This window comes from Lipophrys pholis (assembly GCF_963383615.2).
Source record: "Lipophrys pholis genome assembly, chromosome: 12".
Taxonomy (NCBI): domain Eukaryota; kingdom Metazoa; phylum Chordata; class Actinopteri; order Blenniiformes; family Blenniidae; genus Lipophrys; species Lipophrys pholis.
Genome location: NC_137641.1, coordinates 30,244,654 through 30,265,805, shown reverse-complemented (window position 1 = coordinate 30,265,805; position 21,152 = coordinate 30,244,654). Strand labels below are relative to the sequence as shown.

The 21,152-nt window shown below is 41.4% G+C and overlaps 1 protein-coding gene across 1 annotated transcript; it reads left to right on the top strand.

Annotated features, from left to right (window-relative positions):
• Positions 1-345: 345 nt before the first annotated feature.
• Positions 346-7,045, top strand: LOC308117815 (ADP-ribosylation factor-like protein 3). The gene is made up of 6 exons (XM_080476949.1): positions 346-376; positions 1,535-1,678; positions 3,135-3,251; positions 3,324-3,374; positions 4,213-4,398; positions 5,361-7,045. The coding sequence occupies exons 1-6, from the start codon at positions 374-376 to the stop codon at positions 5,406-5,408; spliced, it is 549 nt and encodes a 182-aa protein (XP_080333075.1). The 5' UTR covers positions 346-373; the 3' UTR covers positions 5,409-7,045.
• Positions 7,046-21,152: the final 14,107 nt, after the last annotated feature.

Genomic DNA, 21,152 nt, shown 5'->3' with positions numbered 1-21,152 from the left:
CAATAATATATAAATCTATACCCAATGTACAAACACCTAAACAAATATAAAAAATGTATTTAAAGAACCAAAACTCCTTGGTTCATTATGACTATCAAAGTAAAGTTTCAATCATTTTCATGTGTATCATCATGATAAAAAGTGAATAAAAATCTAATGAGTTTAAAAGAGATCACAATTTTTTGTTTCTTTCTGAAACGCCAAGGAAGTTTGTGTGAATTGATGTTTGTATTTTTTTGTAAATGTTGATTCTCATCCTGGTGACACTGTTTACCTTGACGTCACCGTTACCGTGGCAACAACTGTGGAATCAAAGAGCTCGGTAAGAAACATGTTAATCCACTCAGTGCGAGAGGAACAACCACCAGAGAGCATGGTGAGTCCCCCTCCAACACACACACACACACACACACACACACACACACACACACACACACACACACACACACACACACACACACACACACACACACACACACACACACACCTTTAGATATTTCATTGAAAGTGAACTAGATGATGTTTCAATACTGAAAAATCATTACAAATGTGTGAAAGAACAGGTTGTAGGATGAAGGGAAACAAAACAAGAGTATCCTGGATGTAAGATGGTAATATGTGATCATATTGGTGGTCATCAAATGTAGCAATGTTGTTTTTTTTTTTAACCTTATAATGCTTATTTATATGTGTATATGTGTGTACTATGTTATATGTTTACAATATGTTGTGAGAAACATACAGTGTCGATGAGTTAAATGTTAAATTGGAAGTTAAATGGGGTTAAAATTGGAAGGAAAGAGAATAATGGAGTAAAAATAAAACCCTAAGTAAAGATCTGGACAGGTTGTGAAATAAAAATGTACAAGATTTGCAATTATACATGTATATCGTAGGTTGGTCGATAGATACTTTAATAATGCCGGAGGAAATGTACGTTTTCAGCAGCCGACATGCGGCAACAAAACGGCCATAAGAACAAATCAAAAGAAATACTGTCGTACTGCTGTTACTGTAATAAGTAATATGTAATGTGTATTAAATGTCGATATTCACAGTATTTACACATTTCAAAAAATAATTCTCTGAAATAACTTGCAGAAGTAACACCAGGTGAATCGGTGGCAGTGATTCTATAAGCGATGATTTGCTTGTATGATTGTCGGTTTTGGTTGGGACCCACTGCGGGTCACAGAGTTCATGGAGGTAAAGAGCCTGAGCCAAAGCCTTCGCTGCAGCTTCCTGCTCACCCGCCTCTGGAGGGGCACAGTCCTAATCTTAGCCGGCTCCCGCCGCAGCACATATATAGCCTGTATCCCCCGGCTAAATCCCCAGGCTGTGGATGATTCTGGATGAGCGTTAACACCCAGTGCCTCCTCCCATGTACTGCTGTGGGGGGGGGGGGGGGGGGGGGGGGGGCACACCATGCTCACCAGGAGCTTATTTAAGCTTTACCTGATGCAGGTCAGGTCAGGGCTCCGGCGTTACGCCGTCCCGCCAACTTGCTGAGTCACTGAGTCTGAACCGCCTGCAGGGCCTGCTGTCCATCCTGCGCAGGCTGAAGCAGTCTCCAGACCAGGAGGTTCGCCTGCTGCTGCTGGGACTGGACAACGCCGGCAAAACCACGCTGCTCAAACAGCTGGCGGCCGAAGACATCAGCCACATCACCCCCACGCAGGTACAATAGCACGATACGACCTCTGTGTGGAGCTGGCAAGCTCTGGTGTTGTGACTTTTGTTCTTGCGCTGTGAGTTTTTTGTTGCATTGTGACTTTTATTGTTGCGTTGTGACTTGTTGTGTTGTGACTTTTGTTCTTGCCTTGTGACTTTTGCCGTTGCGTTGTGACTTTTGTTCTTGCGTTGTGACTTTTACCGTTGCCTTGTGACTTTTGCTGTTGTGTTGTGAGTTTTTTTGTTGCGTTGTGACTTTTGTTGTTGCGTTGTGACTTTTTTTGTTGCGTTGTGCCTATTGTTGTTGCGCTGTGACTTTTGCCGTTGCGTTGTGACTTTTGCCGTTGCGTTGTGACTTTTTTTGTTGCGTTGTGCCTATTGTTGTTGCGTTGTGACTTTTTTTGTTGCGTTGTGCCTATTGTTGTTGCGCTGTGACTTTTGCCGTTGCGTTGTGACTTTTGCCGTGGCGTTATGACTTTTGCCGTTGTGTTGTGACTTTTGCCGTTGTGTTGTGACCTTTGCCGCTGCGTTGTGACTTTTGTTGTTGCGTTGTGACTTTTGCCACTGCGTTGTGACTTTTGTTGTTGCGTTGTGACTTTTGTTGTTGTGTTGTGCCTATTGTTGTTGCGCTGTGACTTTTATTCTTGACTTGTGACTTTTGTTGTTGCGTTGTGCCTATTGTTGTTGCGCTGTGACTTTTGCCGTTGCGTTGTGACTTTTGCCGTGGCGTTGTGACTTTTGCCGTTGCGTTGTGACTTTTGCCGTTGCGTTGTGACTTTTGCCGTTGCGTTGTGACTTTTGCCGTGGCGTTGTGACTTTTGCCGTTGCGTTGTGACTTTTGCCGTTGCGTTGTGACTTTGACCGTTGCATTGTGACTTTTGCCATTGCGTTGTGACTTTTGCCGTTGCGTTGTGACTTTGACCGTTGCATTGTGACTTTTGCCGCTGCGTTGTGACTTTTGTTCTTGTGTTGTGACTTTGACCGTTGCGTTGTGACTTTTGCCGTTGCGTTGTGACTTACAAAACTTTCTGAAAACGGTCCGACTCCCGTCTCCTGTTAGAAACGCTGCTCCCGGTGATCATGCACACTTTGGTTGTTCAGTCGTTCTGCACATGCTCAGTAGAGCCAATAAGAACAATGTTTCCTCCAGAGTCGTGACTCCCAGTTCATATTCTCCTGGACTTGGTACTTTTATTTTGACAGTCACCGTAATAACAGTCCCGCCACTAGAATGTCCGTGTTCTCCCATTGTTGATGTTTATAGCGGATTGTCCTCTGAATGTGTGTGGTTTCATTATGAAAATAGACAACAGCTCCCACAGCGCCCTGCATATAACCATAAACTGAATCCTTTCATCACTCCCTCATCCGGTCACTTCCTTTTCAATCAGATTCTCAAGCTTTGCTGCAAATACAGGTTAGTAGTGCCTGATGAGGTGAACCTCAGAGTTTTCTCTGTTCAGGGCTTCAACATAAAGAGCATGCAATCTGCCGGCTTCAAGCTGAATGTCTGGGACATCGGAGGTCAGCGGAAGATCCGTCCGTACTGGAAGAATTACTTTGAGAACACGGACGTGCTGGTAGGTTCTGCTCCAGACATGAATCTGTTGACTTATCCAGATTTTAAACCAGTGTGACTGGATTTGTCGCAGATTTACGTGATCGACAGCTCGGACAGGAAAAGGTTCGAAGAGACGAGTCTGGTAAGCAAAGTTATATTCTCTGTCCATAACAGGAATTATTACAATGATGTAATTGATTCACATCAACATGATGTGGATCAGGGGTGTCGAAAGCAGCAGCCTGCAAGAGGCTTCAAACTGACGGGCAAATTGTAAACATTTCAAAGAAAACATATTTTTTATTTATTTATTTATTTACTAATTTCTTAAGAGTAGTGGACACAGTGCTGCTATGGAAGCTAGCAAACTAGCATTAGCCTCAAAGCCATGCTGTCAGAGTGAGTTTCAGTGGTGGTAGAGGGCGACAGGGTGTCTTTGTTAAAGTATGTTAATAAAAGAGTCTTATTAAGTGCTCTCTACTCACTAGCCGTTTAAAGGAACTATAATGTTTCACCACTAGGGGGCTCTCTGTTCACTAGCTGTTTAAAAGAACTATAATGTTTCACCACTAGGGGGCTCTCTTAATCTAAGAAAGACAAGATTGTTGTAATGTGGTTTATAAAGGCACTGGATTTAAATGAAGTTAACATTGGCTGAAATCGAATAATAATGAAGAGCGTCACCTAAATAATTTACCTCGTTGAGGTAAAAAAAAAAATCGCTTTTTTCAAGACCAAGACAAGCAGCAGTTCATTAAGGTTGCAGACAAAACAGGCAAATAAAACGCACAAGAAAAATGTCCATAGATTAAAAACATACAAATTAAAGCTGGGTCTCAGTGTTTTGTGTCGTCCAATGAAATAAGTTTGTCTAGATAAACATGGAACTTCCTGTTTCATTTTGTCTTGAAATGCTGCCGGCTGTACCTGTAAAGTGACGAGTTGCTGGCACGCATCGGTTATTTCCTTTCTTTCTGCAGGAGCTGTCTGAGCTGCTGGACGGCGACGAGCTGGCCGGCGTGCCTCTGCTGATCTTCGCCAACAAGCAGGACCTGATGACGGCCTCCACGGCCTCCGAGCTGGCAGAAGGCCTCCACCTGCACACCATCCGGGACCGCATGTGGCAGGTGCAGGCCTGCTCGGCCGTCACCGCCGAGGGAGTGCAGGTGAAGGCCGGGGCCTGCAAGACAGCAGCAGCAAGGGCAATCAGACACAGCACGTCAACGCAGCATGTCTGACGTGTGGTTATTGATCTGCTGGGAATCTGAAGCAGAAAATGACAAAAAGAACTATAACGTTTCACCACTAGGGGGCTCTCTGTTCACTAGCTGTTTAAAAGAACTATAATGTTTCACCACTAGGGGTCTCTCTGTTCACTAGCTGTTTAAAAGAACTGTATTGTTTCACCACTAGGGGGCTCTCTGTTCACTAGCTGTTATAAGAACTACAACGTTTCACCACTAGGGGGCTCTCTGTTCACCAGCTGTTATAAGAACTATAACATTTCACCACTAGGGGGCTCTCTCAATCTACAAAAAGGCAAGATTGTTGTAATGTGGTCTATAAAGGAACTGGAATCAATGAAGTTGACATTGGCTGAAATCGAATAATAATGAAGAGCGTCACCTACTGGCCACTGGTGAGTTTGTAAAAACTCCCAGAATGCAACAGCTGCAGGAGAAGTTTATGGACATTTCACTGAGTTTTGCACCAGAAGGTTTCATTAAAAAACGGCTTCATGTTGGAATTGCTGAATCTTTCTGCACTAACTGGTTGGTTTTGCAAAAAACAAAGACTTTTCCCGTCTCGATGCGTCAGAAGCACTCATCAGTTAATTAAATATTACCTCAGTTCTAACCTGTGAATGTTTTAATGGATTTTCAATAGTAACCAATCAGTTAAATTTCCTTGTGGCTGGACCGACTGTCAGGTTGTCAAGTTAAGTTTTTTTCATCTTTTAAATTAAAAAGTAAATAAAACAAATCATTTAAAAAAAAAAGAGAGAACATTTATTTGCATATCTAATCGATGCTCAAGTTGATCCTGTGAGACAATTAGTTTTTGAGGACAGCAGCAACACGACATCCGTCCTTCATGTCTGATATAAACTTTGTTTTTCTCTTTCCAGGACGGCATGACCTGGGTTTGCAGGAATATTTCCTTTCGGAAGAAATAACTCGGAAGAGAACTCCTGAAGGGAGGATCATCTACTGGTGATCTTTAGCGGTGCAGTGAGACGCTCTGGTCGCTCAGCGTCTGAAGACTGACGGCGGAACTCCACAGAAAACTCATTCGGTCTCTTCACACGTCTTTTCTCTTTCCCCCGACGGGAGTGTGAGGAAGTTCAAACGTATCGACGCTTACCTGGGGCCCGTTTACACGTTTTTCAAGTGAAATCTCTAAACTTTCATTGGGTTTTGCGTCTCGCTTTACAGGACAACGGCGCTCGGAGACAACCTTTTGAAAAAGCTCCAACTCTGTCTCCATGGAAACGGGGAAAACGCTTAAAAACGCCGCGACTGTGTGTTTCAAAAAAGCAATGTGGAGTTTCACGAAAACAAAGAAAGAACAGCACCCACTAGTGGCCACACCTGAGAAACTACACCCTTTTCAGCGATTTTGCCGTTTCCACGTAAACGGACATCGTTTTTAAAAAACTTTGCCGTGTAAATGAGAAACTTTTGGGAAACAAAAACGCAAAAAAATTATGCGTTTCCACTTGAAGCGTCGTGTAAACGGAGCCTGAGTACTCTAGTCCAAACAAGTAACTCAAATTGAACTACTTGATGATGTTCTATTCTATATCAATACGTTCGTTCACACGAGGGGATTTTAATCAGATTACTGTGAATTCAGATTAGCTATGAAACATATAAGTGCAGGCGGTAGAAGTATCCGTCACGCTTCAGGAGCACTTTTATCACTTTTTATGTTTTCATTTCGGAATCCAAAGAAGTTTTACCGTCTCTTCAATCTGCCGTTTTACCGACTGAGCTGATCACGGATTTACACATTTCCAATGGAATGACATTAGAACTGTAGTTTTCTTGAGAAAAGACTCACATACTGTACCTTTAAAGTTTTTCTACATCCAAGACAAGAGGGTAAAAAAATAAAAATAAATGCAATTTAACTGCAGTAACTGTTGATACTTGTATCTTATGTAGGCAAAGATGGGAAGTAAAGTATTTTTTACTCTACTTCAGTAGATTCTTCACATCTGTGAAATTTGACACAAATATCTGGACTTTGATATCCTCAAAATCTGGATTATTTCTTGTTTCATATGATGTAAAAGATATAAAGCAAGGGAAAGAGGCGACAACAAAGTGTGATTAAATTGTAATAAAAATCCGTTTTAAAGTGTAAAACTGAACTAAATAACACTGTGTTTTGCAATTTCTAGTTAAAAACTAAATCTGAATTTGCTAAAATGATTCCTGGATCAATAACATGGTACGAGTGTCCCGCGGAAAATTATGCTTCTATCATAAATGTAATGTGTTATATAACTTGTTGATTTTAAAGAAACAAGAAGAAGCTGGACGTGCTCATGAATGATTGTTTGTCCAAAAGAAAGTACAGATATTCATCTTATGAGGAGAAGTAATGCAGGAATGTATATACTGTATATAGAGCGTTTTGTTTAACACTATATATTCAAATCCATTTGTAATAAATGAGAGCATTTAGAGGACTCGGCTTGTGTTTTCCTCTGCAGCAAATGTGAGCGTGTGCATAAAGACCACTAGAGGGCGCACGTGTGCTGACGCTTCCATCACAGCCTGATTATAACGTCCTCATTGGAGCACCATCCTGTGCCATGTTTGATTTGTTCATCTCATAATTGTCTCGTGTGTGTTTTAGACACACACACACACACACACACACACACACACACACACACACACACACACACACACACACACACACACACACACACACACAGCTGCTCATTCACACCCCGCTCCTCTCAGCCACAGAAGAAGAAAAAGAAAACCCTCCAAACGGCCGTAAAAGACAGGAACACGTGCAGCTGAGAAACACTCGTCAACACGTCTCCCTTTGCAATAAACCGACACAGAAACATCTTGGCCATTCAATTTCTCAACTTCCCACCTTGTTCACCATGATTTACCACGAGGCAATTGCTTTTTTTTTTTTTGTCTTTTGCAGCACATTTGCCACAAACCCCACTAATCTGAACTGGCTGAGTGCTCCAATGTGGTCCTATAGGGCATTAACATACAAACCTTTTCCAGGACTAATAGCTCTCCAATACAATTTGCATTTATATAGCCCCCCTTCATACCAACATGATTTGGCACCTTTGCCCATGATAAAAATAAACCTCCTCCTTTGGCCTTGAGTTACTGCCCCGCTGCCGCTGCCGGCGTGTGTGTGTGTGTGTGTGTGTGTGTGTGTGTGTGTGTGTGTGTGTGTGTGTGTATGTGTGTGTGTGTGTGTGTGTGTGTGTGTGTGTGTGTGTGTGTGTGTGTGTGTGTGTGTGTTTCCCTCTATGTATGTAAGGTTGGTTGATTTTAATATGTCAGAGCTGCTTGGCCCTGCGATGGAAACAAATGCAGAAAGCCTTACAACAGGCCTCCCAGCTCCCGGGGTCCCGGGTGTTTTTACGCTCTGCCGTGGATTTCATTTCTCTTTCCGGTCGCCGGTCGCCGGTCAGCGAGGGCTGAGCTAAACATTAATCCTGTTGGCGGGAGCAGGAGAGCTACCGCCGCTCTAAGGTGCATCTAAAAAGAGCAGAACGTATGAGAAGTAAAGTCTTTCCCTTAATTCCTCAACCTGGACGAACACAAACATCAAAGCAGCCTGATAAATCTTAACCCCCCCCCCCCTTTTTTTTTTTTATCACCACACAAGTCAGACGGCATTAAATCTCCAATGAATAAAAGTTGGATTTTACCAAAGAGACGAGTCAATCGGAGCAGCCGGGTCCTCGTTACCTCTGGCTCCATCGCCGGCGAGGTGAGAGGCAGTCAGGCCTGGAGGACGCCATAAATCACTGGACTTTCCCGCGGTTTTCCAGAGGAGGGAGGGGGGGGGGGGGGGGGGGGGGGTTAATGAAACGCTCTGCGTGTCTTTCCACATCATGCGTGGGACTTCAAAGTGTTTGAAAAGTGATCACGATGTACGTGAAAGCGGCAGGAACAGTGACGTGCAGTCAGGGGAGGCAGGGGAGGCAGTGCCTCACCTGCCATCATGGAAAGAAAAAAAATGTAAAAAGAGAAAAAAATTTTTATTAAATTGTTATATGTATCCAGTGATTATACTATAAAGTTATTTTCCATTTAACTTCACCAGTTTTAGATTATTTCTATTCAAAATCGCTGAATTTTCACATTTACCGTTCAAATAGTGAGAAGAGACTTGCGGTGAGGCGGCAGCCAGCTGAGCCTCACCATGGATTGCGCTCGGCTAACTGCTGGCCTGCTGTGCAGTGAGACCGTATTGCTATCTCTCTGTATGTCGCTGTTAAAATGTTCAAACACTTTTGCTATATGAATTAGATTATACATTTCCATAGTTTAGTTAACTGAGGTATATAATGTACAGTGTACTTTGTCAACAACTGTATGTGTGTAACGTGTTTCTTGTGCTGAGCAATCATAAAACGGCTGCGAAGACGCACTGGGTGAGGCACGCAGTTCTCCTGCCTCATGGTAGAGGGCGCTAGTGATCCCAGGGATCCTCCTTGCGACTCCTCGGCTGCAGAATAAGTGACAACAAGCTACAGTTAGCAAGTCAAGTGCAGCGGCAGCGATCGTTTCTTTATTTAGTAAAGGTAAGACCATAATAACGTTTTTTTTTTGTGTGCTCCAGTTTGTATGTGTAAAGAACGCTGGGATGAGCTTTTAAACAGAACCCGTTAACTGCTGCCAATCAAATGGTGAATAAGATCCTCTTTAGGGTTCATATGTTTGTAAATCTGACTGTGATGAAGTCGGTGCCTCACCAGCCAGGAACCTCACCGCACGTCACTGGGCAGGAATGAAACACTGTATAAGCAGGGATGGGAATCAACAACAAGTCCTGGTGGAGAACCGGTTCTTCCCGTTGGGGAGGTTCCTTGGAATCGTTTGTAAATGTGGAGCCTTGTTAATTCCAGTCGTCGTTCAGGAGCGCAGCCGGCGGGAAACATGGCGGAACTTTGGTTCCATTTCAGGAGAAACGACTTGTGATACTGGCGAAGTGGAGGTTTTCATCGGAGGGACGGAGAAACGACCAACATGCAGAAACGTTCTCACGCAGCAGCGAGAACGTTGAAGGAACGTCAAGAGAATCTCCGCCCGGCAGCAGCTCCTCTCATAGAAATACTGCCGGTTCCCTTCAAACATGAGAATCGATAAAGAACCGAATCGTTAAGAAGAATCATCAAAATCTCCTCAACTCTCCGATCACCAGCCTGCGTGAATAAGAAAGTGGTGAAGTGAACGGAGCCGTCGCTCCGCCGGAACCAAGACAGTCCCGCCATCCTCCACCCGTTGCGTGTCGGCTTCACGTAGAGCTGCACAAGTAGAACTCTGAATTATGTCAGACAGAAACCACCAGCATCGTGAATGAAACGCTACTTGGCATAAAGATCCCGTCCACATTCAGGCCACGCCTACAAGTCATAACGTAAAACTTCAGTTGTGTTTTGGGTCCGTTGACACGACAACAGCGCTCTGAGAACGGAACTTTTTGAAAATGGCTCCCAAGATGTAACTTTTCTAAAACCCTCCGACTCCGACGTGGAAATGGAGGAAACGCAACTTGTCACAACAAATTCTACTACTGCGCACATGAACCGCCGTAAACAGTTCTTCTGCACATGCTCAGTAGAACCAATCGGAACCAAGTTTCCTCCGTGGTGTCGTGACTCCCAGTCCATATTCTCCTGGACTTGGTACTTTTATTTTGACAGTCACAGTAATAACAATCCAACTTGGTGGCCTGTCCACTAGAATGTCCGTGTCCTCTCGTTGTTGATATTTAGAGCTCGTTGTTTCATTACCAAACAAACAACAGCACCCTCTAGTGGCCCAGCATGAAAGCGACATCGTTTTTGGAGTTTCTGCCGTTTCCGTGTAGACGGACATTGTTTTCAAAATGTTGCCGTGTAAACGCAAAACCTTTCTGAAGCATAAACACCAAGACGATGCGTTTTCAGTTGAAACGTTCTGTAACCGAGGTCCAACCATGAAAACGTTTTTTCAAACCTCATTTGTAAAATAACACGCAGCGTCTCTTTGCTGTTGACTCTTGACCGTGCAGCCCCGTGGTAATCCCGTATCTGCCACTGCCTGAACTCCACCCTGGTCCCCTCAGAACAAGGATATTATAAAAGCTTCCCTCCAGGGTTTAAGAATTTCCGAGAAGAAAACGTTTGAAATCAGTCCTGAACTCATCTAATCAAGAGTCAAAGGTTTGGTGGTTTTCATGGCTGCTTCCAACAAACTCAGCTTCCTCATCCCACAAACTCATGATCCTTACAGTCGAGGCACAAACTCTTTAAAAAGAGAAAAATAATCAGGCTTTCCACCGGTACGACGATTATTGCCCAGAAGAATTGTTGAAGAAATCCGTGTGCTGGTTTCTTCCAGGTAGGAGGAGTCAGTAAGCAATCCAATCAAGAGAGACGTTTCATCTCTGGTCCAAGTTTCTTTCATCAGTTCATGTTTTTCCCTGAACAACATCTGAAGACCTGAGTTCCCCAACATTTACTGAACACGGCCGAACCGAGGTCATGTTGGACCTGGTCTGGGTGGACCAAACCTGGTCGGCCCCGTTCAGAGGGTACAATACTGAAGTAATCCAACAAACACAGATCTCGTTACTTCTTATGTAGAGTTTAATAACAAAAACAGCCCCTTATGAGGATATTACTTATAATCCATTAATCTGGTCATCTTCTATTCTGCTTTCTGCAACTTTGACTCACAGGAGGCTTCCGTCAATCTCACCTGACGATGCTTACCTAACATTGGTACTGAGAGTTAATATAATATAATATAATATAATATAATTTAATTTAATTTAATTTAATTTAATATAATATAATATAATATAATATAATATAATATAATATAATAGAATATAACATAACATAACATAATATAATATAATATAATATAATATAATATAATATAATATAATATAATTTAATATAATATAATATAATATAATATAATATAATTTAATATAATATAATATAATATAATATAATATAATATAATATCATATCATATCATATCATATCATATCATATCACATAACATAACATAACATAACATAATATAATATAACAAAACATAACGTAACGTAACGTAACGTAACGTAACGTAACGTAACGTAACGTAACGTAACGTAACGTAACGTAATGTAATGTAATATAATATAATATAATATAATATAATATAATATAATATAATATAATATAATTGCCCCCTGGACGAGAAACTGATTAACACCCCTTTTGTAAATAGTTGGTAACAACCAATAATGTAATAATTTGGCCATTTCAGTGTGTAATATGATGTTTGAGCAAATAAAAGCTTCTTTTTTTATTGCAGGTTTTGTACAGTTTACTTTATAAAAAAAATTTATTTGAGGAAATTCTCAATTATGGCTGTAAAAAAAATCACTATTTTATAACATTATTGGCTTTATTACATTCAAAATGTCCAAGATTATTACATTACCGGCAGGTATTAATGATGTTATTACACTATTGTTGTTTGCTGCAGTGTAATAATATATAATATGTATAATAATAATAATAATAATAATAATAACAGTAATAACTGTAATGTTGTTCTGACGTATTCAGGTTCAGCCTGCATCTTATTTTAGTTAAATGAAGTTGAATATTTTTATGGATTTGAGTGATGAGGGCTCTCCGTGCTTCAATAAATATTTACTAAATATTAAGAGTCGGCCTCTACCCACAGCTGAATGTGAGCATCTCGTCCTCAGTCCTTTAGGATGAAACAGAGTCAGTAAAGTGCTGGAACAGGACGATAGAGCAAACTGTGTGTGTGTGTGTGTGTGCGTGTGTGTGTGTGTGTGTGTGTGTGTGTGTGTGTGTGTGTGTGTGTGTGTGTGTGTGTTCCTCTCCAAGCTGCGGTGATAATCAAACTGCAGAGTCATAAAGAGCGAGGGGGTGATGGTGGGGCTATAAAAATGATGGGGAGGCTCCATCAGCTGCAGGATGGGAGTTCACACCTCCGATCGGGGCAGTTTTTGGGGGGGGGGGGGGGGGGGGGGGGGTTGGGGGGGTTGTTTTGAGGGGATTTAATCCTGTGTGCTCGATTTCAGACGATATTTTTGGTCTTTATGTTTTAAAGTTGTAACGTCTTCGTTATTCTGAGCCGTCCTGTGATGTTTATTCACGCGACGCCCAACGCGCCGTCTCGCAGGCTTCCTTCACTCTGCAGGGACTTTTTACTCACAGTGACTCAGACCCTGTTTTGTTTCCGTGTTAAAGCTCCAATTCTGACTTCTTTCCCTCCAGACCCAGGCCTCGTTCATATGTGGGACCAGTTCAGATATTTTTCTACATCGACTGGTTCGTCATCGACGTGTGACTGACGTCACTGATAAACGCCGGAGGAAGCAGCCCCGCCAGAATAAAAGCTGTGCTCTCATTTATCCTCATTCTCCTTCTTCTTTTCCCTCCTCATGTTGTCTGGATTCTGTTGCTCATATTTATCAACCATTTGAAAATGAATCTCCACGCTGACCTGAGTTGCCAGATATGAAGGGTATCCCCCAATAGGGAGCCAAACTCTGTTAACTTTTAACTTTGTTTATTTCGTGCATTTGTGTGTTTATGGCGTGTTCTTTAGTACACATATAATAGTTTTAGGGTTTTAACATGATTCCTAAACAGGCTATAGAGGTGTGTGGGTTTTACCTTGTTTGGCCTGAATGAGTGAGTCATATCTGGCAACCCTGGTGCCGACCGCCCTGCCATGTGTAAACATCGTGCTCGCCATGACATCACGTCGCCTTCTGCGCTCTGGAGCCCGAAAACAAACATCCGGTCCGATCACGTTCACACGGCAGGTCGCGTTTGAAACGACCGCGCAAAAAAATGGGAATTGAGCATCAAGACCGGCGATGTGGGCGGGGCCTAAAAGACAGATTTGCATTTTCGATTTTGGCTTCAAGCGTCAGAATCGACTTGTGGAGGAAAAACTCTCACAAAAATGCAACGTTTGTTGTCCTCAGATTATTGGACCTTAAACAGCGAACATGAGGTTGGTGGCTGAAGCTCCACCCGGCTATATGAGGCTTCAGGAGGTCTCCTGACCGGCATACGCTCCTAAATAAACAGCGACAAAGGGATTTAATCAGTATTTTGAACTCTTAATAATTTGAAAGACACTCACAGCACATTTCTCTACTTACATCCAACAGAGTAAATATACACCTTCACATGATAAATACACGGTCACATCTCATGGGAGGAGGAAAAGTGACCGACGACGGGAAGAAAATCAACTTAAAATAAAATAAAAAGAGATGCGTGTCCGTCACCGGGAGCCGGCGCAGTCTAACCGATAATAACCATAAATCAATAACTGACTGACAGGCGCGTCAATCCTCTGTAGCGTAAGGTCAAAGGTCACACTCTTGACCCCTCGCTGACCCTTTGCACTGGGGAGGAAATCACACGCTTCCTCCGTCTCCAACCTTCACACCTTCCCTGATTGCCCTTATCTTTTGACGGATCTGGTCCAATTGTCTGTCTCTCTCTCTACGCTCTCGCACACACACACACACACACACACACACACACACACACACACACACACACACACACACACACACGCACACACACACACACACTAGTCCCTCCCCGGCACTCATAATTTGACTTTTTATCACCCCTTGCTGAAAGAGAGGCCCGGGCCCATCCGTCATTACAGCACTCGCTGACAGCTTCTCACACATGCTTGGATTTTTACATTTGACTCAATCCAGGAGCTTACTTTACTGTAACCGATTCAATATTTCTCAAATGAGCCGGCCGATCTATATACACGCCACGCCGGATGGGATGATCTATGGCGGCGCCTTAATAGATTTCCCAGGCCTCAGAGCCCAGCTAGTTTAGGAGAAAGGGCATAATCTGTGCAATAAAAACATAATTATTCATTTGAGTTGCTTGATAATTTATGTGAGTCACGTGTTGTTCGGGCATTAGGCTGAAGTGTGTGTGTGTGTGTGTGTGTGTGTGTGTGTGTGTGTGTGTGTGTGTGTGTGTGTGTGTGTGTGTGTGTGTGTGTGTGTGTGTGTGTACATGAGGATGTTTTATATCCGAACCTGAAGTATGAAATCCTCATTTGTCAAATAGCAACTAGTTTAACTCTCTTGATTTAAAGGTGTTTCAGTTTAGAGAATAAAATAAAACCACATCGTTGTACTGACGTCTTTGTACGTACAGAAGTTAATTCGATGGCCACAGCCTCAATCCGACGCAACTTATGTAACTACAAGAGACGGTTTTTAACATTCTGAGCCAAATAAAAAATAAACCTGTTTAACCTTTGAAATGGTCCTAAACTTTTGCACATTATTTTCCTGTCAGTAACAAAACTAGCTTTCATTGGATTCATGCGATTTCGGAATTAAGAATGAAAATACAACTTATGCAACGTTTCTGGAGTTTTCTTCTTAAATTCTAGAAGTATAAAACGTAGAGCTAATTAGCGACTGTTAGCTGTCAGTCAGCTAGGCTAAAGTTATCAGTGTTTTCTATTTCTAGTTTTTACGGGATAACAAAAGATTCTGAGTGTTCTAAAAGTTAGCCAGAGTGATTTATTGTGGAAAAAAATGAAATTATTTGTAAGTTCACATTAGTTTTGTCACTTAAAGCAGATTAGCGACTGTTAGCTAACTCGGCTAATGTTACCACAGTATCTCTTAAAGGAGCCGCCATCAGGAAATCTCCCGTTTCCTTGTTAAATCATGCATATTGGTGTTGGACCTCCGTTGAAACGTTCCTTTAGTTTGAGCTCTTTGTTCAAACTGGAATCGGCCACAAGGGGGCGCACCCCCAAAACGGTTGGTTTTGATCCCGCGCAGTTGTCGTCGTCACCACCGGAGGCTAATATCATAAACCCCCCCCCTCTGTTGAATTTAGCCGCTAACTGCTAACGGGACTCGTATGAACTTTGACCTCTGTGTGATTCACAGACGAGCCTGTATTTTATTTCTAATCTCCGGGACGCGTCGCTCTGCAGCCTGGATGTTTGTAGACGGCTCCAACATCCTTTTAACTTTCTTTGTTGGTTTTTTTCGAGTGAGCAAGGGATTGCAACGCTATCGCTATGCTATCGCTATGCTATCGCGATGCTATCGTGATGCTATCGCTATGCTATCGCGATGCTATCGTGACGCTATCGCTATGCTATCGCTATGCTATCGCTATGCTATCGCTATGCTATCGCGATGCTATCGTGATGCTATCGCTATGCTATCGCTATGATTGACAGTTCCTGCGGCTAATTAACGCGCCATACCAGTCAAAACGAGCTCTATGTTTTATTTTTGTTTTCGTAATAAATTCTAAGAATTGACTTAAAGACAATTTAAGGGAGACTAGATACACGAGAATACCATGATGGCTCCTTTAAAAAAATGGTTGGACATTATTTTTCTTATTTTCTTGTGTATGTGGATATTTTATTGTGGAAAACAAAATTATCATTAAAAAGCCAAATTAATTTTTGTCCATTAGAGCAAAGTAGTCCCTGTTACCCGTCAGCTAACTGGCTAATGTTACCATAGCCTCTGTTAATCATAGTTTGTACATCTTTACAATTTGATTTAAAAGAAAATTCAGAACAAGCCGGATACTATTTTTCTAGTTTCCTTGTATATTTTTTCCTTTTGGAAAAACATGAAATATTAGCAACTTCGTAGTAGTTTTGTCACTTCGAGCCGATTAGCAGCCGTTAGCGGTCAAACAGCTCATCTAATCTCATTTTTTTATTTATAGGTTTAAAAAATCAAAATAACAAACTTAAAAAAATTACTTAAACTAGCCAGGCTTTATTTTTACACATAGTACGACTCAGTTCTAAATATTCATTATCAATTGAAATATTCAGCTAATTAGCGTAGCATTTTCAGATTTTAAGCTTCGAAGAACCAATTTTAATTTTACCAAAAGAGCATCGTCAACTCAGTTTTATACTATTTAGCTTCATCTTAAAACATTATTTTTGCCCATTATTGTAGTTAAATAATGACACTATAAAGTGTGAAATATTTAGGAAAATCTAAACATAAGCAGCAAATTTGCTTCGATTTAAACCAAAAACAGCAAATATTACTGGTTTCACAATAAAAGTCACCAATAAAATGAATTTAAATGCCTCTCGCTCAAAGGTAGTTTATCTTTAAATAAACGCAATATCTATTTCCTGCCGCGGTGGAAGTGAATGTTCATTGTTCTATCGCTGCGTTAGTATTATAAACATATTTCGCTGTTCAATTGCCACGCAGCGAGAGCGAGCGAGGGAGGGAGAGAGAGTCAGAGAGAGAGAGAGAGAGAGAGAGAGAGAGAGAGAGAGAGAGAGAGAGAGAGCAAGGGAAACATTGTTTGTGTTTTTATTTTGTTTATATGTCGGTGATGTGCCGCGCTGCAGCTTTGCAGGAGCCAGAGACGGTTAAAAAAGAAAAAAAAAAAAAAAAAAAGAGGGGGGAAAGAGTATTCTCAATTTCCTTCTAAAAAGAAAATTCATTTGCAGTTGCTAATGTAATGTCATCGTTGTGTTTACTGAGCGTGGATGATGTATAGGGGATGTTGCATTGAGTGAGACTGCTTAATGATGCATAGAATTAAGTCTGTGGCTTTCAGCTGAGCTCTCCCTCTCCCTCTCTCCCTCCCTCCCCTTCTCTCTTTCACACACTCTCCCTCTTCCTCTTTCCTTCCCTCCCTTTCACCTCTCTTCTCATTTAATCCTCCTCCTCCTCCTCCTCCTCTCTCATGCAGCCTGTTTTGGACTGTTGGCCACACGTTGCTCTGTGTTTTCTCCCCGAACTCCATCAATCACTGAGAAGGGAAGAAAAAAAGAGTGTTTGAGGGAGGAAGAGGGAGGAAGAGGGGGGGGGGGGGGGGGGGGTGAAAAGAATAAAAATAAGATATGTTTAGAGGGGGAGATATTGTGTAGTACGGGAGCAGTTTTGGGAAAGCTGGAGGGAGGAAGAGAAAACCTTGCGTTTAATGATCTGCTGTGCTCAGTGCCAGTCCAGATTAGTGCTTCGTACGGACGTACGGACGCAGCCGTGTTATTTCTGGCGACGCGCGGCGAGCTCTGGGACAATAATGCTAATGATGATGATGATGATGATGATGATGTGATTTTACTGCCGGCGCTAACGGTTATTACCTGAGAAGAGACGACTACCTGAGGAGGCGGATTGCAGGAGACAAGAGCTGGGCCCATTCTTCTCCCACCTTAAGTCTTGGGCTGCGTCCTACTAGTCCCTCCTATCTCCTTTCCTATCCACTCTTCCTTAACCCCGTGGATGATGTCACAGGCTTAAGGAAAGGTGTTAGGAGGCGACCTAAAGGAGTTAAGGAGAGGTGTTAGGAGGTGTCCTAAAGGACTTAGGAAAGGTGTTAGGAGGCTTCCTAAAGGAGTTAGTGAAAGGTGTTAGGAGGCTTCCTAAAGGAGTTAAGGAAAGGTGTTAGGACGCTTCCTAAAGGAGTTAAGGAGAGGTGTTAGGAGGTGTCCTAAAGGACTTAGGAAAGGTGTTAGGAGGCTTCCTAAATGAGTTAGTGAAAGGTGTTAGGAGGCTTCCTAAAGGAGTTAAGGAAAGGTGTTAGGAGGCTTCCTAAAGGAGGTAAATAAAGGTGTTAGGAGGCTTCCTAAAAGAGTTAGGAAAGGTGTTAGGAGACTTCCTAAAGGAGTTAGTGAAAGGTGTTAGGAGGCTTCCTAAAGGAGTTAGTGAAAGGTGTTAGGAGGCTTCCTAAAGGAGTTAGTGAAAGGTGTTAGGACGCTTCCTAAAGGAGTCAAGGTGGAACTTTTTGAAGACGCTCCGACTCTACATGGAAATGAGGAAAAAACACACCTTGTGATTTGAGTTCATATCAGAGGTTAGAGCTTCAGGGGAAAGTGAGAGAAAACACCTTTTATACTACATTTTCTCAAATTTGTAGTTTTATCACCACAGCAGACGTCACTAACCTTCACCACCGCCGGATTATTGTTACACCACCGAGTGGAAATGTGGTCTGATCCGGCGGTGGTGAAGGTTAGTGACGTCTGCTGTGGTGATAAAACTACAAATTTCAGAAAGTTGTTTTCTCATAGTCGGAGCGTGCTCAAAAAGTTCCACCTTGAGAGCCATTTTCAAAAAGTTGTGTTTTCAGTGGCTCCCAGCGCCGCTGTCAAACAGGCCTGAAATCCATTTTTAATAGTCTTTTAAAAAACAATAACAACCAGACATTTTCATGACTATACAAATAAATAAGAGAGGATCCATTTACTCAGGCGACTTTAAAGTATTTTAAATCTAGTTTGTGGGACAAAATCATTTCAGTGAGTTTCCCTCCTGTAATGTAGATAAAGTTTCTCATTCTAACAACTTTCTGCAGCTTAAGTGTAAAATATAATTTAATGCTTGTTCGCTTTGACGAGCTGAAATTATATTGAAGGATGATTCACTCATACTCCATCATCTTCTCTTTTTTTTTTTAACTCGTGTCCATAAAAAGTAAAGTGCCTCTTCAACACGCGACATTTCAGTCACTTTAGTTTGAATTAAAATTCCAAAAGCAAAACGTTCATAATATATTTTATGGCGTCGTTTGCTTCTTTAAGTTTCCAGGAGGGGCGTCGTGAACTTCCACTGAACTTTTCCTTCACTTGGCCGTCAAACAGGGACTGAAATCTGAAATCAATTATTTTAATCTCCATTTTAATCTGATGTTAACCTTGAAGAACGTTTAGTTTTAAAAGTGAATTATGCTATTGTTTTGGAGGGGATTAACCTTTTTTACATTGCTTCACATGTCACTAGTGACGATGATGCAGCGGTTTTAAAGGCTTTGCGTGTCTATTGGGATCAATTTTAAGGTTCTTTTAATGGTTTTTAAAAGTCTTTATGGTCGTGCACTTTCTTGTGAGGCTGCAGGCAACGTTCAAGTTTTTAAAAGCAGCAGCAAGACTTTCTTTTTGTATATGACTTTTAACTAAAGTCCCTGTTTAACCTGTTGCAGGATTTTACAAAGCTTATTTATATGTATGTACAATGAAAGGAGGGTTTCACTCTGTTTTCATTTCATTTTTACCCTGAAAAAACTTTTGACTGTACTAAATGTGGACTACGAATAAAGTTTGATTCAACACATTTTTCTCACCATCAGCTCATTTGCATCTTTCTAATCTGGAAGTTATTTTATTGACATGAAAAGATAAAAGTTGGAAAAGTCATTTTTGCTATAAAATTGAGGAGAAATGTGGAGCTTCACAGTTTAGACAAGAAACAAATATATATATATATATATATATATATATATATATATATATATATATATATATATATATATATATATATATATATATAAAGTTGAATTTTTTATCCCAAGCCACTTTTACAGACTTGTGGAAGATAGAAATACAATTCAACTGGCACTCATGTTGAGGTTTTCAAGTAATATTCAAATGTGCGTTTTGCATGACATATATTCAGTTTTTTCACAAGAAATATCAGCTGAAGATCGTGTCACGATAGGAAGAAAAAAGTTTGGAGCAATATTCACAAAACCAAGTCAATGATAAAATATGTGACTAAGTGTAAAAAGAAAAAAAAGATCAAAATCGGATCATTTCTGGCCTTGGAAATTCTCTAACTGTAAAATACTAAAAGATTTAATATATGAGTATATTGTAATATAGTATAATGCGTTTTTAGCAGAACCTTAAAGGAGCTTTTATCAGTCAGGTGAACAGACAGGAAGTTAAAGAATCATTTAATGGCATAATTCTACAAATACTACAAAAACACGACTGTTTATCTGTGTGTGTTTTTAATATCATCGTTGAACATTTGTTTTTTGGTGCTTTTCTGCAGCAAGACAAAGAAGCCAGTAAGTTTAATTAGATTTCTTATAAAGTAAATAAAGTAAATCAAATAGAAACTAGAGCTACACTCGGTAGAGTGCAGGCCTTCATCAACTGAGATAGCATTGCTCACATGTCAGCTGTTAGCTCATATCGATGCTAACTAGCCTGCTAGGTAGCTACATCACAGTGTGAAACACTGAGCAGGGAGCTCCTTTGATCTCCTTTGATCTCCTCCATGAGGTGCCTCTCTCATCCACTTTGTATGGGACTTTTTTTTCCACAGTTTTTTATGATTTATTCAGAAATGGTTAAATGTTAACGTTCTAATATCCAATGGAGTAGTCCTTGATGATGACAAATCATTCCTGAAGATCTCATGTTTTTCAGTTGAGTAGTTTATGTGAAAAGTTACTTACATACATACTTAAATAACATACCAATAAATACACGCAGATGAAAAGAGAAACCTTCTCGGCCCAACGTTCGCCAGTGAAGGTAAAAAGTATAAATGAAACTCTCGTGCTTCTGTCTTACTGATCCGACCCGGTCAAGGTCAAACTGGGGAAAAAAATGAAAGTAAAGTTATTAAAAGTTATAGTCTCAGTGGCAGTTTGTGTGTTTGACTCCATCATATGTGTGAAAGTTAACCTGTTAGACGCTTCTGAGCCGTCCTGACACTGTTTGGTTTGTTTGTTTGTTTGTTTGTCGGGTTTCACCGTTTCCCTCCCCGCCGCTTCATCTCTCTCTCTCTCTCTCTCTCTTTTCCTCTCTCTCTCTCTCTTGCTCACTCGCTCACTCCATCGCTCCGCTGTGATCCAGCTGTCCAGCCCATT